The sequence below is a fragment of the Saccostrea echinata genome, unplaced genomic scaffold, assembly GCF_033153115.1.
Source record: "Saccostrea echinata isolate AGI-Se365-2 ecotype Australia unplaced genomic scaffold, CSIRO_AGI_Sech_v1 ptg000009l, whole genome shotgun sequence".
In the NCBI taxonomy this organism is placed as follows: domain Eukaryota; kingdom Metazoa; phylum Mollusca; class Bivalvia; order Ostreida; family Ostreidae; genus Saccostrea; species Saccostrea echinata.
The window spans coordinates 4,507,816-4,525,748 of NW_026889758.1; the positions used below are offsets into that span (position 1 = coordinate 4,507,816).

General features: G+C 35.6%; 1 protein-coding gene across 1 annotated transcript in view; it reads right to left on the reverse strand.

The window, feature by feature from the left end:
- LOC133181640 (deleted in malignant brain tumors 1 protein-like) overlaps positions 1 to 17,933 on the reverse strand; it is a 35,151-nt gene that overhangs the window by 2,915 nt on the left and 14,303 nt on the right. Inside the window, exons 10-31 of the mRNA XM_061316186.1 lie at positions 16,815 to 16,972; positions 16,185 to 16,538; positions 15,299 to 15,610; positions 14,216 to 14,536; positions 13,749 to 13,933; positions 12,950 to 13,082; positions 12,684 to 12,821; positions 12,281 to 12,472; positions 10,876 to 11,202; positions 10,057 to 10,380; positions 9,203 to 9,514; positions 8,443 to 8,766; positions 8,107 to 8,211; positions 5,981 to 6,199; positions 5,431 to 5,751; positions 4,776 to 5,099; positions 3,870 to 4,196; positions 3,257 to 3,598; positions 2,812 to 2,991; positions 2,412 to 2,573; positions 710 to 1,039; positions 106 to 429 (exon numbers count right to left, since the gene is read on the reverse strand). Of these exons, the coding sequence (XP_061172170.1) occupies positions 106 to 429; positions 710 to 1,039; positions 2,412 to 2,573; positions 2,812 to 2,991; positions 3,257 to 3,598; positions 3,870 to 4,196; positions 4,776 to 5,099; positions 5,431 to 5,751; positions 5,981 to 6,199; positions 8,107 to 8,211; positions 8,443 to 8,766; positions 9,203 to 9,514; positions 10,057 to 10,380; positions 10,876 to 11,202; positions 12,281 to 12,472; positions 12,684 to 12,821; positions 12,950 to 13,082; positions 13,749 to 13,933; positions 14,216 to 14,536; positions 15,299 to 15,610; positions 16,185 to 16,538; positions 16,815 to 16,972 (5,714 nt within the window). The remainder of the gene's footprint in view (positions 1 to 105; positions 430 to 709; positions 1,040 to 2,411; positions 2,574 to 2,811; positions 2,992 to 3,256; positions 3,599 to 3,869; positions 4,197 to 4,775; positions 5,100 to 5,430; positions 5,752 to 5,980; positions 6,200 to 8,106; positions 8,212 to 8,442; positions 8,767 to 9,202; positions 9,515 to 10,056; positions 10,381 to 10,875; positions 11,203 to 12,280; positions 12,473 to 12,683; positions 12,822 to 12,949; positions 13,083 to 13,748; positions 13,934 to 14,215; positions 14,537 to 15,298; positions 15,611 to 16,184; positions 16,539 to 16,814; positions 16,973 to 17,933) is intronic.

Here is a 17,933-nt window from a genome sequence, read left to right on the forward strand (position 1 = left end):
AATTTGCCTGGAGTATGTCTTTTCTCTTTCTAATAAATCCTTCACTTTTGCCTTTTAAAATACTTTATGCACATGTTGCATAAAATTGGATTCCTTTGCACTGACCTTTAGACTGGTAACATAAGATTCCAGCATCATTAGAGTGAAATGCACAGTTTTTAAGGTCAGGTTTAAGGCTATGATCACAGTCCATTAAGTTGGTCTCATTTCCTTTACAATGTACTTGGTTCATCATTATTGGTTTACGGTTCTTCATGATGTGTAAATAAGCCACACCTCCTGCGTATCCTAGTTTTTTACATGTCACATTAGCATCTCTGTCGTCCCAGTGATTCATACAGACACGCCCCCAAACTCCATTTACTCTGATCTCCACAATACCATGTAGAGTACTGGATAAACTATCTGGGGCCAATCGGACATCAAAACCTACATGTACAATCAGAGATTCAATAGAACATTGAATCACATGAATTTTACATGCCCCAGCATGTTTAGAATTAATCAGGGATTTATAAACCTCTCTCTTAATTAAACCAAAGAATACCTATATATCAATCAAATTCTATTTCATATATAAAGTCAATATTTAATTATCTCTCCTTATAAAATATCTGAACATTTGAAACTGAATTAAAACTTTTATAATGCAATTATAATAAGTTTCTGTGTCTCCACCATTTGTGATCTTTAAGTACATGTATCTTACCAGTATCAACAATAGTTTTATTGCTGCACATTACAGAAGCATACATTCCACTCTCACATTTGGTCTTGTTGAAGTCATAGATACACTGAGTAAAATCTGTTTCCTGTCCACTACACTTGACATTGGTGTAGAGAACCTCCCCAGATATATTTCCATAGGCAGATCCATTGATTGCTCTTCCATCTGTGTAATCCAAACCGAGACTGCGACACACAACTTTGGCAGCAGCATTACTGAAGCCGGTGTCACAGATACCAAACCATGTCTTCTGCTCTTTATTGTAAACCTCTACACCCCCCATAGGTGAATCATGGCCCTCATTCAATTTCACTATAAAAATTCAAATTTTGATAAATATGTAGCTGAATAATGAAACTGGGAAAAAAATAATTAACATCTAAATAAAGATGTGGAAAAAATTAAAATTTACATACAACATATCTAATATACACATAATAAACACAAAATAATTAAGTGTTAATTACTGCACATTTTCTTAGACCAAAACACAATTTTGACTTTGAGCTGACCATTACAACTCCATGTTATGTTTGCATTATTTGAGATGTGTCTTTTCATGACATTATCCTATGATGTGCTTTTTGAAAATACAGCTTACTCCACTTATATTGAAATCGCTTATTTTGAAATTCCGCTTATTTTGAATTAGAAATAAATCCCCAGATTTTGCCTCTCATATTCTTTGCATTAAAATAACGGTTATATTGAAATCAGCTATATTGAAATTTCGCTTATATTGAAGCCACTGATCGGTCCCCACAGGTGATAATGAGTTGTTTTAATAACGGTTATATTGAAGTACTCCCTGGCGGCTGTCGTTACGGTTGGTGACAGTAATTATGCCTGATTGAGCAGTTGATATACAAAGGTGTGAATAATTTAGTTTTCAACATTTGTGTTTTAATACTGCATGTTCTTACGAAATAAAATTCTTCACTGTTCCATTTTTTGCGTCCGCGTATATAATACGGACATATTGAGGCTAAGCAGCTAAACGTAATATACTAATCCCCACAGATCTAGGTAAAAAACATAACTTTGAAATTAAATACGTACTGTTAATTAATTCATATGCCTAAATTCGAAATAACTAAGGGATTAACCCGAGTACACTTACAATGAAATACAAGCAGCATTCAGCAGTACTTACATGTAACTGTTCAAGTCTGTGAATTTTCTCCAAAACGTAAATAAATGCGATCGGGGAATAATAATGAGGGGTGAATTGAAAATTGTCTTTTCAATGAAACAGATTTAAAAAAAATATTTAAAACTTCAAGGACTCATATTCTTTGTAATCTGTTAACTGTTATAGATAAACGATGACAAAATTAATTTGTTCGGGTTTGTTCTTCTTTATTTTAGATCGGGATTGAACTTGTAAAAATGGCGGCTTCACGATTTCGCTTATATTGAATTACGGATATATTGAAACAATTTGCATGGTCCCCTGAATTTCAATATATCCGGAGTAGGCTGTAACAGAGTTTTAAGCATTTTCTGTGAAAGTGTGACTTCTCCCAGACAGATTGATAGATGGGCAGACACCAAAGTGATCCCTATATAATTGCAATGCACGCAACACAAAAAATTATTTAAAAATTAGCAAATTCACAATTCTGCTTTACACCATTTGCAGAATATTTTTTTTATAACAAGAGATAAGTAAATTGTCCTATACCATTTTTGAAGCAGAAGACTGAGGCATCATCTCTATGAGAATCACAGATTAGAGGTAAGAGCCAGCTAGCGTCCGAGTATCGATCCACAAATCCACGATGCGGGCACCATCTCAATCCCGGCTCATTTCCTACACACTGTATGTGACTCTGCCATATTGGTCCTAAAAAGAAAAAAAATGACATTCAGACCTGTATCAGATGAATAATAGGGATTATGAATTACAATTTTAAATGAAAGACATAATTTTTTTTTTCAATCAATACACAAATTTTTTTGTTGATCTTCAGAAAACTTATCTTTTATATCAGAGAATGATCCTGACAAATAGTCAAATATGCACAGACAATTGTAACTCTAGCTGCATAATCTAAGTGTTGATTCTTTAATGGAATAATTACCTGTTCCCTGGCCATAAGCAGCCCCTGGTACTGCCACTCCCTCACTAAATCCCTTCTCTCTACAAAGAACTGAAGCATCTTTATTATCCCAGGATGCATCACAGATTGTGCCTCTCTGCTTCTCTATAGACACCTCTACTCTGCCATAATGGACTCCTCCTGCTATGTAATACTTGATGGCTACAAATTAAAAATTTTACATCTACATAAAACAAACATTGAAGTCATCCAGAAAGTTAATGTAAACCATGAATGATACTCTTAGTGGTGATACAGTGTTACCCCTGAGCCGTGTTAGAATGATCTCAAACAATCCTAAGTTTTCTTCTAAATATCTTGTTTCATTTAAAATTGAGTAAAAATATCAAACATGGGTCAAGGTGAATGACCACTTTTCTCATTTTTCCATATTTTGAATGGTATCCTTAGATAATGGCACACTTACCAGAATCTCCAGTGTCATTAAAGCACAGAACTGACGCAATGTGTGAACCAGAACAATTTCCTAGGTTTAATCTGGTGTTGTTTGGACACTCCAGGAGGGAAGATTCATCGCCTGTACAATTAAATCCACTCAACCAGTAAGGCCCTCGTAGACTGCTGATGGTGGATAGCTCGTCATGATAATAAGCCATTCCATTTGTGTAGCTCAGACTTCGACACATGACGTGTGCATCAGCGTCATCCCAATCACGACTACATATCCGGCCGTCCACTCCGTAATGACTGACCACCACCTGACCTTTATTTCCATTGCCCCCTGTCCTTACTGAGAAGGAATACTCATCTGAAAATATTCACAGAAATTCAAACTCTCAGATTCTGCATCTGCTTTCAAAATCTCATATTTGATAAAGAAAAAAAAATCACAATAGTGAGGAAGAAAAATTTCAATCTTCCAACAAAATAGATATACAACATGGATAAAAAAAAAATAGATCTCCAAATCCACAGAGAGACTTCAAAAATGTTTAATGTTCTGAAGATTTCATTCCATCTTCACTGATTATTTTAAAAACAAGCCATAAATGACTGATTCGATGCAATGGTGAACTTACCATCCTTAATTTCATCTTTTGTTCCAAAGCAGACCACTGAAGCATAACTGGCCGTTTTACATTCCTCTTTCTGCAAACATTCATTTACATTGCGTTCTCTGCCATTACAGCGTAAAGTGTAATTCATCTGGATGTACTTCTGACTGACTGATCCATACGCTGAACAACAAATAGCTCGACCATCTTTATAACCCAGCTCTCTACACACCACTCTGGCTGCATTGTCATTAAAACCAGTGTCACACACCCTTAACCAGCTCTGGTTCTGGTACAGCATCACTGCACCAGTTCGACTGTTTCGATTCAGGATGCCATTGGAAAGTTTCACTGGAAAGATGACAATTATGACACGTTTAACACTACATGCTCTTATACTGCTAACAAAATAACACATTTACTTCCATCATACAATCAAATTAGAAGTAACAGACTATAGTACCTGTTACAAAAAGCTTACCATGATTCGTTTTTCTTTTAAATGAATATTTTTTGAGTGTAAAAACACAACACAACAGCAATTAATAACGGTTCAGGGCTAAATATAATGCAATGTTGCATGTGGGTGGTTATAAGGAATCTGTCTGAATGAAAACTGACATTTTTAAAATTCTCAATGACAAGGAGATTGAAAATTTTCTCTGCTTTTTACAAGAAACCAGATTTTTCAGTTGTTTGAGCATATATAAACATATGCAGTGATGATTATTTTTAAATCTAGACGACTTGTCCATGATTTTACCGGACAACCCTCGTACATGATTGTATATAATTATATACAGCTTTTCTAATCAATAAAACTAAGCAAGTTTCACTGCATACATTGTATAAACAAAATTAATTTCAACTGGTAAAAATTATTTTGTAACATCTTTATTTCTATCCCCATAAAATTCTAATGACACAAACCATTGGTGTAGCACTGAACCCCAGCATCGTCTTTGTGAGTTCTACAGTAAATGGAGTCTGTGATTTTCCAGCCTTCGTGAGGACAGCTATTAAGATTGTCCTCATCCCCTTTACAGTGGAACATGGTCCCCCAAACTTTGCCTGTCCCTTGGTCCTTGTAGGAGTCGTAGTAAGCATCTCCGGTGCTGAAGCCGAACATCCGACAGAAAACCTCTGCGTCTCTCTGATCCCAATAACGATCACAAATCGTGCCCCATTTACCCTGCATCAAAACCTCTACACGTCCGTAACGGAAATCACCACCTTCCATTCTGTAGCTAATGCCTGAAAGTTAATGAAATATTTCTAAACATAAACAAATGTACTTCATATTGAAGAGGTATGGAAAACGCAATACACAAAATTCCATTTTTGATTTAATACATTTCATGTGTACCCTTGGCATTAGATTGTCTTCACTATCTTTCATGTATACCCATGGAATCAGATTGTCTTCATTATTGAACTTAAAATCATATTTAGGAGATATACACACAAAATATGGATGTGCATAAACGTAAATGTAAGCCTACAGACAAAAGCTTCCTTATCTTTTTAAAAGCAAACATCGCAATGTAGACAGTATTTGACTGTATGAGTAGGTTCAACTACTTACCATTATCTTCCACACAGAGAACTCCAGCATAATGCTTTGATTTACACTCAGTAACATTTCCAAATCCTATATGTTTACACCTCTTCAGACTTGACTCATTTCCGGTGCAGTTAAAGTTGGACGACCAGTATGGCCCAGTGGAATCCACTTCACTCTTATAATGGGTGTAGGCAAACCCTTTGGGGTACCCCAGTTCTCGACAGGCCACCCCCGCATCCAAATCTGTCCATCCATCATTACAGATCCTGCCCTCTATACCGAGGTATGTCAGATTGACCTGACCAGTGTAGGGGGAGTCAGTGGGCAAGGAAATAGAGTATCCTGTCAATAAAGGCATACTTTCAACACTTATACATACCATCAATAGTCACATTTAATGTAAATAGGTACATTTAATGTATCTCTAAATAACTTTTCTACTATTTGTTCACAGTTTATTATCTTAAATTACTGAAACATAAAAAATAATACATATATTTCATAAAACCCTCAATGCATTCAATTACATGTAGTTGAGCTCTGTACAAGATTTACTGATGATTAAATTTACCTTTACTCAATGTGGATTCATTATAACATGCTACTGAGGCATAGTCTTGAGAGAAGCAGGTATTGGAGCCAATGGCAGCAGTACTTTCACAGTCCGTCAGGTGTCTCTCATCTCCATTACATCTGAATGAATGGATGATCGGATTCTTAAAGCTAAATCCATAGGGAGAACAGCAGAGGGGAGTTCCTCTTTCATATCCTAGGATTCTGCAGGCCACATCTGAAATTACATCTGACTTTTAAGTCACGTTTTAAGGCTATTTCATATGCATCTTTTATTCATTATTTTTAGTGTGAATACAGTTGATTGTGAAGGTCACATCCTGTAAGTTGTTTTAATTCCACAGCATTAAAAATTTACTGATAATTGTTACAAGGGTACCAGCTACGACGGTTTCACTTTCACACTTAAGTGCTTTGTAAAAACTTTATTGCAAGATTTAGTAACCTATTCACTATGGGGAAAATGATAAATTGTGAACAAAATGAAATTAAAACCACTGTGTTAATTTCCCAATCTTCAGCATAATGAACATGTTGCCTACTACTTTTAAGATGTATTTGCCTGGAATATTCATGACCAGAAAAAGTGTTTGTATTGCATCTATGTAGATCTATATCATTAAAATCTTCACATCACTGTTCCTGAGGTTGCCTGATGGGTAAACATACAGTCAAACCTGTATTAAGCAGTCACCTGCAGGAACCATTGAAAGTGACCTTTATAGAGAGGTGATCTTTGAAAAGAGGTTCATCTTTTTTCAAGAAAAATTCTTTTCCAATTTATGTATGTTCTCTGTTTTAAAATACTACATCATAGAATATTGAAGAAAGATGTGTTTTGGACATCTATGGTCTCAGATTTTTTTTTTATTTAAATAGTCTCAAGATTAAGTTCAAGATAAATTTGATGACTCCAACAAAAAATATATTGAGTCTAATAGGGCATTGCATTATCCTCCCTCCAAACAACAAGAAAACTTTCTTTGTTTTATAAGATTACATTATCACGTGCCATGAATAAAATATAGTGTATTTTTTTATCTAAACTGCCTCTAAAAAACAAGTTTAGTTAGTCCTGATAATTGTATGTTTAATTAAACATAAATAGTAGCGTAATAAACAGACAAGTCATAATATTCTCAGTTTATCAAAGCGGTGCACAATACAAATTGATATCAAATTCACAGGTGTTGTGAGCAATGAAGTGTGACTAATCCTAACGGTCGTCTGACCTAGTTGAAAATCACGAGATAATCAGGACACATCGAGTATAAAACAGTTAATTAGGTTTTCTACAAATAAATGTTTCCTATGTGTTAAAAACGGCCTGTCCTGCGTTTACACAATTACACCTTTCAGAGTTGGGCATGCCAAACAAGAACTAATAATTATGGAACACCTAATTAATGTATCCATTAATAGATAAATAAGGATGCCTTGTGTATCACTCAGAATTTTTTAAACCAGATTCCAATTTTCCTGATAACCTTTTCGGTCATTTGCATCCTTGTTTAGTTTTGTTAAAAAAATAAATAAATTATCCAATATTTAAAATAGTTTTAATAAGGCCAATTATTTTTCCATGATCTCGCTACACAAGACCAATTATTTACATTGGTGACAAAAATTGGGAGTCACCTGACTTTAGATCTGGTCACATGATCGGACAAAATGGCCGCTATATACGAGGTAAAACGGCGATTTTACATGAAATTTGATGACCGCTGACAGCATTACACAGGTGACTGCTTAATAGAGTTATATTATATAGGAAAATTCATTGGGAGGAAATAAAATGACCTCATAGGACAGGTGACCGCTAGATAAAGGTGACCACTATGACAAGTTTGACTGTATATCATTCTTTGGGGGATAATACAAAAATGAATTAAGTGATATTGACCAGTTTTTGACTCTCAACATTTAAAGGACCAAATCATGATACAAGAGGTCTCCTCCATACATACAGGATAAGTTACTTATCATAAGTTTTTCCAACATTGCAAATGTAATAGACACAGAGTGATATGTGACAACGGATTGCAAAAGGCACCTAAGTGACTCTGGTGGCTTAATGAAAAACCTTTGAGAGTAGCACAGTACTTCTGAATTTTCAAAACGAACCTGCTTCCTTTTCACCAAATCCTGAGGAGCAAATGGTTCCCCACTGTCCATTTACATACACCTCCACTATACCATTATTACGATAATTTCCTCTCATAAGGCGCACTGCAAAACAAAGTGGTACAAAAATACAAAATAATCCTAGATAAAGCAATCTATGGTGAACAAGTTCTTAAACTACCATAAATTATTATTTCCATGAAATTGATTTTAAGCATATTTTCAATATATAGGTATTTTCACATTATTAAATATGATTATACCATCTACTATCAGTAATTCCCTATGAATGAATCATTTTTTTAAGTATTGTAAATCCAACCCATTACTACTCACCAGACTTGAAGCACATAACCCCAGCATCATTATTATGGCTACAGCGACTAGTCTTCATGGGATCCCACGATGCCTCACAGTCCAGGAAGTTCATTTCCTTCCCGCGACACTCCACCCTTGTCATCCAGATGGGTTGTGCTGGGTCTCCATAAACAGCTGGACTGGCTTCAAACCCCCCTACATAGTCTGGTAACTGTCGACAGAATGCTCCGGCATCCACATCCTCCCAGTATATGTTACAGATGGTGCCCCACTGTCCATTCAGGTACACCTCTGCTCTTCCTGAGCCCTGGTATTCATTACCAATGCGGAATCTCACTCCCTCTGAAATACAGAAGAATGTATTTATTAAGTCAATGCCAATCTGAGCCAGTGTTATATGTACCCACTACAAACTGTAGATATATGAAGACACACCATAACATGTACATGTATAACATTGACAGTTTAACAGCACTTAAGTTTAACTTCCAAGTTTTGAAAAAAAAAAACACAGGAAAATATTTCAATTTATGTAGTCTGCTAGTTGCAGATATCTGATTTCCTATATACCATAATGACATAATGTAGGTATGAGAATGTGTAAATACATACATATGAAGTAACCCCCCCCCCCCCCCCCCAATCTCCCTCTGCCCAATTCACATAAAGTTTATCATTAGCTGTTGCATTGTATCTAATGCTTTCAATGTTTTCCACCTCCACAGTTATGCACAGCATCCATTAACTACTGCTAAAGACAGAACTCCATTTACTGTACCTTGTTTTTTAGAGCAGATAACCGCTGCCCTAGAGGATCTTCCCTGGCAGGTGTTAGTCTCATTAAAAGGCTTCATTTTACACTCCCTCAGAGCCCTCTCATTCCCAGTGCAATTGACACCACTGACAAGGGTAGGAAAGTTACGACGAGCAGAGCCTCGAGTGGCATTCCCAGAAACGAATCCTTTCTCACGACACACCACACGGGCAGCTGCATCATTCCAGGTGTCGTCACAGATAGACCCCCTTACATCATAGAGTTTAACCTCTACGTCACCATACAGTATTGTCATAGGAATCTCTACATCAATCTCTACAATAAAAGATCAGTAACTTGTCATGCAACATCTCCACACCAATCTCTACAATAAAAGATGATACATGTGTATATCATGCAACATATGACTTTATGAAGCTTAATTAGGGATAATTAAAAAGTAAATAACCAGGTTAAAAAGTTCTTTGGGAAACGAACTTGGTTGGTCACATGATGAAATCCTGTGAAGCCCAAAGGGCTTCTCAGTAGATTTGATCACATATCAACCAAGTTCATTTCCCAGTGAACTTTTTAACCATAGTACAAATATCTTACAGTTATCCTAACATAACCTAATTTAAAGTGTTTTTCTCTTGATCTTCACTTTTGAAACTTTTTGAACAAAGCATTTCTTGTGGCCAAAGGTGAGGTTTTTAAAATGTTGAATTTCTCTGCAAATGAAAGACAGATGAACACCTATATAAATATATTAATGTACATCACAGCAAACCTCAACTGAGCCTGTATCTAATGGAGTTAAAAAAGCTTCTTTTTTCAAATCTATAATTTAAACACACAATTCTATTGCAGTGACTTACTGTATTGGTCTATGGCTTTCTGGGTACAAGCCAGAGTCACATAATGACCAGACTGACATTTCCCGTGGCCCATGTTACAGTATCTAAACATTGTCTCATTTCCTTTACAGTTTACATCAGTTACTCCTATCACATTGTTAGATGAGGTAATCCAGGTCCCCAGTGCTGAGCCGAGCTGGGCACGCCCATCCTCATATCCCAGAGATCTACAGGCTACCCTGGCGTCTACATCATCAAAGTTTGTGTCACAGACGGCATACCAACCAGTTTCATTGTGAACTTGCAGCTTTCCATAGTTTGTTATGTCAGTGTCTACTAACCTTACTGAAACATATGTTCAAAAATTATTTCTTTAAGTCCATAAAACAATTTTTTGCATGCCTATTTTTTTTACAGGCATCAAATAATATCAATACAGATCAAAATTAAGAAACTTGCCTTGGACCTCTACATCGATCCATAATACAATGGGCATTTCTAACTGACTTTTAAAATCTGTTCTAACTAGGTCTTTGATAAATAATGAATATACAGTGTATATTTATATTTGTTAAAGATATAGATAGAGCAAAATGCAAGGGCTTTTATTTACTTAGGAATAGACCTTCTCCATAAACTTTAGATCCAGCATTTGAAGCAAGGCTGGTAGTGTCCATGCAAGTTTGGTACAGCAGGGCTTATACTTCAATTGGGAATGGTTTTGCTCTTAAAACTTTAATAGTGATGCCGAATCCAGGGATATAGCATGTGCTAAAAATTAGGACTTTACTCTCTATGTGTCATTATCTGGGACACAGAATATCCTTACTTATGACTTACCGTTAGAGTAGCACTTGATGACTAAATCGTACTGATGGTGGTGACAGGGTGACAGAGGGTCTGTATTGATAGAAATCCGACAGTCATATATACTCTTCTCCTCCCCTGTACAGTACATCTGATCAATCAAAACTGGGCCCTTACTTGGGGGAACTCCCGCAATGCTGCTATGAGTTCCGTAGGTGTAGTTCAGCTGTCGACAGATGACATCAGCTGCTTTATTGGTAATGGTCCGCTGACAAATTGAGCCCCATGTACCATTAACGAAAACCTCCACCACCCCTTCACTCTTGTTTCCAACAACTCTAATTTGGGGTCCTTGTTTTTCTGGAAAAAATCACTGTGTAATAAAGACAAAAATAATGGGGTACATGTATGTACTATGTCGTAAAATAAACATGAATTTTGAGGACCTTCAAAAATATTGTCTGAAGTAAAAGCTTTTGTAACTGGACACAACTGTCAGGATTGACCAGTTAAACCCAGACTGCTCTGTACTCCATATAAACAGGTGACATATGAAAGATTCTATTTGTTATGAATATTCAAATTCAGACTACATGTATTTTATCATTACTTCAAAGATAAGTACTTTATATAAAGCTACTTATTAAGCTTTAATCTGATATTCATTTACACTGTATCTGTATAATCTCTGCAATGAAGGTCAAAAGAAGCATCTGAAACTAAAGGTTTTGTGAGCATTGAGCTCACAAAATGATATCTCCCGCTCACATATGAGTATAATAGCTAATTTGATTTTTTGCTATGGGAAAGCCCAAATATCTGTCCAATCAAAACATAAAGTAGGAAGTGCACAATGGCACTATATGTCATAAAGATTCTGTGAAAAACTCATTAAATTTCCTTCAGAGGTATAGGAGGAGTTGCGGATAAGCGATGGGTACTTAAAAGTGTAACAGAAGGGTGGACGGATTTACAGGCGGACGGATAGACATCCCCATCACTTTACACCCCTGCTTTTCAAGTGGGGGGTATAAAAAACATAAATGTTTTGACAGTCATGTTGAGATAGTATAAAAAAACATAAATGTTGAGATAGTCATAACATAATCAACTGCATGATTTTCATCCAAAAATATATCTGAAGAAAGACTGCTCCTGAAGCATCACTGATGGCAAAAATCCTGAGATTCAACATATCCAACTGTCTTGTCAATGTGTAGGATTTATGTTAACTTCATAACTGACATATTCCAATGAGGAGATAGATACTTTGGAAAAGTATTTAATGACTAGAGTGAAACCCACCTTACTGTGCATATACTCTAAAAAATCTTCATACACATCTAAAAGCCATGGCCTAACCCATGGGAAACTTGTACCTCTAAAAATGAAGGGTGTTTTAATGAAAGGAAAGTTTAGATGTAAAAATTAATCCTACCACTCTCAGTAAAACAGAAAGCTGCAGCAAAGCTTTTGATGGAGCAGTTCTGTATTTGTCCCCATTTCTTGTCTAGATTGTCACACTCGTCTAGTCGATCCTCATCTCCTGTACACGTCAGGTTCCTCAGCCAGCGCAGCTCAGTTAGACTACTGGTCCAGTAGTTACGGTTGTGTTCTTGGTAAGCAAAGCCTGTGGTAATGTGTTAACTCTGTTACCAGCACATAATTATAACCACTGATAAATACATGTTTACTAGAATATAACAGGCATAAAACTGAATTTTTTATTTTAAAAAAAAAGTGAGCCATTAACATTCTTAAAAAACAAGAATGCACCCCAGAAAAGGTTTTCCTCTGTACTCTTGATGCCCGGAAAAAGAAAAAAATGAGCATGCACTTACCTCCCAAGTACCCAATCTGTTTGCAAATAACATTAGCATCTGCGGCATCAAATCCCTCAGAACAAACATATCCTGTCTGATTAAAGTAGGTCATCTTCACACGCCCATAATGGCCCTTCTCCAGCTCAACTTTGTAGCCTTCAAAAAAAGACTTCATTCAAGAGAAATCGTATCCATCTATTCTTTGGTATGATCTGTTTGATAATCAAAAATAAACCATAATGCACCTATAAATGCTGTCAAATTAATCTCTGTGTTATAATTACCTATTGGTGGTTCTCCACTGGAACAAACAACAGAAGCATACTGCTGGCTGGGGCACCTGTTTACTCCATCAGTAGAGCTACAGCTCTCCAGATGTTGATCTCCAGGTTGACAGGTTACATCAGTTTTCCAGATCTTTGAAAAAATGGTTATACATTGTATATATCAATACAGTAAAACTTGATTATAACGAAGTCACTGGGACCTGTGAAATTACTTCCCTTTATCCATAATTCGTTATATCTGTATAAAGAATTCATAAAATTTATATACCTGGGGATCAAAGAAAACCTCGCTACATCCATGAATTCTCAATATATATATATTTATACTATACAAAATATAGCCCTTTTATGAGGTTGATCAATAGATATATCAACTTCACAGAAAAGCATATCGACTGAGCATGAAGTGCGAAGTCGATATGCTTTTCTGTGAAGTCGATATACCTATGGATTGACCAAATCAAAGGGCTACATTTGTTACATTATTGTTTTGGAAAAGAGAGAGACAAATAGATTCATTAAGTAGGAATTTGTAAGTTTTAAAGACTTTTAACCATTATAAACACATTTTTGGATTTTCCTTAAGATATTTTTAGTAACTCAAGTGAACACGCAAAATATTATTTTGCACACGATAGCAAGCAAACCAATCAGATTTATCGAATTACATAGTTCACGGCATTTTTCTGCTAATATTCTAACACAACTGAATAAGGATACATTCAGTAAAACTATGATTAGAAAAATCAATTCACACAAGAATGAGACCACACACAATAATCTGTTGTAAGTATACCTTTCCGTCTATATCTCCGAAAGCCGAGCAGCAGACACTTTTGCCATACACATATCCCATGTCCATACAGGCTGTTTTAGCCTCCGTATCTGTGAAGCCATCAGCACATACCAGGCTGTAGGAACCAACATCATCCATCCATACTCTCACCGCTCCATAATCTTTATTCTCTGGGTACTTGTTCACTACAATATACATAAAAATTTCAAGACAGTGTTACAAGAGATCTAAAAGTCATCTGAGTTACACCGCTATAATAAGTTTGGAAAAATCAACAATTCTAATTAAAAACAAATTCATTTACAAAAATAACAAGTGTCCTGTGACTCAAAAGTGTGGTTTTTCAGGATGTTCACCTACATGTATTCTAAAGGTATTCAAATATTTCTTTATTGAATTCAACATTGAGTATGATCAGTGAAATTCCTTTTGATTTCTATGAATTTCTCCTGTATCCCAATACTAACCTTTCCTGTAACAGTAGACACTGGCATCGTTCTGGTGAATCTTGCAGTAATCCTGGACATTGTACCACCCCCGGCTAGGACAGTCCAGAAGGCGGTCCTCTTTTCCATCACAGAAAAACCCTGACAGGACCACAGAGCCCTTCCCAGCTCCATAGTAAGACCGCTTGTAAGGCCGACCATCAGGGAAGTTCAGCTGTCGACACAGGACTCGAGCGTCATTCTTTGTCCAGTCATAGTCACAGACTGTTCCTACCTGACCATCCTTGATTACTTCCACAGTTCCATAGTAATCCTTTGGACCTGCTAGTCTTACTTTAACTCCTAAAAACATAATTGACAAAATAAAAGAATCATATATTGTACAACTTATTCCTTAAATTTACAGAATCTTCATAAACATTTAAAGTCCAATTTGTTTTCTTTCACTTTTATGAATGCTTCAATTAATTCATGGGACAGAGTGAAATAGGGTTATGATATAAGTAACATATTTAGTGATGATACCAAAATAAATATTCTAAAATATACATTAAATGATGAACAATTTCTAGCATGTAAATTCATTTTTCCTCAGTCAATAATCTGACTCTTAGGAAAAAGTTCAGGATCATACCTATAGGGTCAAAATAATATATTATACAATTGAATATCATCTAAAGATGATAAACTCACACAAAAATAAGCCTTGTTTAAAAGATGAATCTTCATATCCTATAAATATTTGTAATATAACTTAATTTGAAAGTAAATTCAATGTAATGGGCATATAGCACAATGTCTGGTGATGGTACACTCATATGCCTTATAAGTTTAACCTAAATGGAAAAAAAATTCTATGACAAGAGTGCATAAGAAGAATTCAGAGCCAATCCACTTCTCCCCCTAATGGTTATGGAATTTTTTTTTTTTTTTTTTTAAAATTCATTGTATTTTTTGGAGAAACACATATTTTCTAAATTTACCAGCAATTTACTTACTATCAATTACAATACAGTTTAAGATAGAATTAATCTTATTCCAATAAAAATAAGGAATCTACAACCTATACCAAACTCTACTGATCACGTGATTCAAAACGTTTACCTGTGCTGTTATAGCAGAGGACCCCAGCATCCTTGATAGAGCGCACACACTGTAGGGAGACACGGGTTGTTTTGGGACAGTCCTGCAGTTTCTTCTCATTTCCAGTACAATTAAACTCCGAGAACCAGACAGGTTTTCTACGTGTGAACACTTCCTGTGGCCCCAGCACCACTCCCCCAAGATATCCAAACTGTCGACAGGTCACGTTAGCCTCTCTCTCATCCCAGCCATCAACACAAATTGTGCCATCTTGGTTGTACTGATTTATTATCACTGCACCATGGTAACCAGAGGTCAGTTTGACTGTAAAGCCTGGAGAAGAAAATTGTAAGAGAGAAATAAATATAAGGTAAATGATGTACGCAGGGTTAGAAACTCCCTAAAATTACAACTCGCAAATAATTGCGAGTACCAAGAAAGTGAACTCGCAATTTTATAAGACTACTCGCAATTTTCATATAAAGTTTAAAGTATAAATTTATATAAATTAAATACATGTAACTTAAGGAAAAAGTAACTACTGTACAATACACAAAATACAACTACAGTGTGACTTTTATTTAAGTTACTGATTTAAATCAAAAGTATTGTGTTCTGTCATATTATATAATTTTGCTACAGTTTCAATGCAAAAAAAATCAACTCGCAAGTTTTTGCGAGTAACCTAATTTTTAACTCGCAGTTTGGGAATTCTAACTCGCATTTTGCGAGTTGTATATAGTGAATTTCGAACCCTGGTACGTAGGATCTTTATTATACAACTGCTTAAAAACTTTCCAAACATTTTCATTCCATCTCACTATATGTCTGAATACTTTATATTTCTGGTTCCTACTAAACTTCTTTAACTAAATTTTGCTTGTATTTGATGATGCTATATACTCACTTTGTTCATTGGTGGTATTCTTGACACACAGGACACTGGCGTAGTTATAATGTGCTATACTACAGGTACCATTCCTCTCGGTGGTCATTCTACAGTCTTTGATACTAGTCTCATTTCCCTTACACTTAATATCTGCAATATATCTATTAGCTTTGCTAACAGCTAAAGATCCAAAGAAACTTGGAGCAATAATGATGGCCCTGTCGTATTTGACCTCCCTACAGATGACATCAGCTGATGACTGGTGAATACCATCAGCACACACAGTTCTCCATTGTTCACGAGCTCTTTCCTGTCGGATCTCTATACGACCAATCATGTAGTCCGAATTCTTAACCCCTCCCACTACACGTACTGCAAATCAAATTAAAAAAATACTGAAGTCTTTGTTTCATCTCTTCATATTCATTTGCTGTTTATATGTGTATATGCAACAATAAGTACATTATAACTCATCATTCACACAGCTAAGACACGTTTATCTTAAGACCATAAATAGTATGACCACGAGAAAGAAAACTGCTAAACTGGGCATTGTATACCGCATGGTATACCAAAATATTGGCATGACACATTTAGAATTAATATGGCTTCAATGAATTATTAGTAAATGTATCTTATTATGCCCACCATTTTGAAAACAGTACACTCCTACATCATTCTCATGGTTTAGACAGCTTGTACTGGTGACCATACCCCACCCACTGCTCTCACAGGCAAGGAGGGAACTCTCCACCCCTGTACACCAGACATTAGACAGCTTCACATCTCCAGTACCTGGACCTGCACTGAAAAGACAACAGGCTCTCTTCCATATCAAGTCAATCACTTTACATTTCTGTAATATACTAGTGAATTATTTAGTACTATCTTGGTAGGACAGTATTCAGTCAGTGTTCAAGAGAACACCATCATCTTTACTAATAAGCTCAAATATCACTATATGAACAGAAACTTTGGTTCATGGAAAATAATAAGACATAAAATGATTCCAAATTCACAACTGAATCAAAGAACATTAAATACTTACACAGTCTAATGAATTTTACGTACAGAATTCAAAAAATAATCCAAAAATAACCAGATTTGTCAAAATGGGACTATATGTAGTACTGTACCCCTAGCTGGACAGCTTAAAAATGGTAAATGACAAAGACTTGAAAGAACTTTGCTGTCTTACAAAAGAATTACATTTCATTCAACTTCCTAGGGCTTAATCTTGTTGACATGTTATAGATGAAGAAAGTTCATGAGCAACCCTTGTGTTGAGTATGAAAGTATATGTTTGACTTTTTTGTAATCCTAATGTTAACTAGAAATATATCCATAGGACCTAAATCCTCTGTCTAAGGTTCATTAGTAATGCTACATGAAAAGAAATGTACCTTGCCTCTCTGTTTAGATTAGGATAATTGAGAGATAGTGAGGTCAAGGTCATATGGGAGATTAAAGTCAGAAAATAATGACACAGCTGAATAGCTCTCACCAACTTGTAATATTTTATGAAGTTTGATGAAAATATCTTGAACAGATTCTTTAAAACTGAGGTCATAGGGAAGGTAAAGGTAAAAATATTGGCCACAGCTGATAAGTTCTCACTTATAGTAATATGTGTCAGTGCAAGTGTATTTTTAATACATGTAGTATCTGTAACCTTGCCCAAATGACCTTGTCATCAAATCTTTAATTATTTTCAGGTAATGAGCTACCTTTGTGACAAATATGAGCTTCTACAATCACTGTAATAAA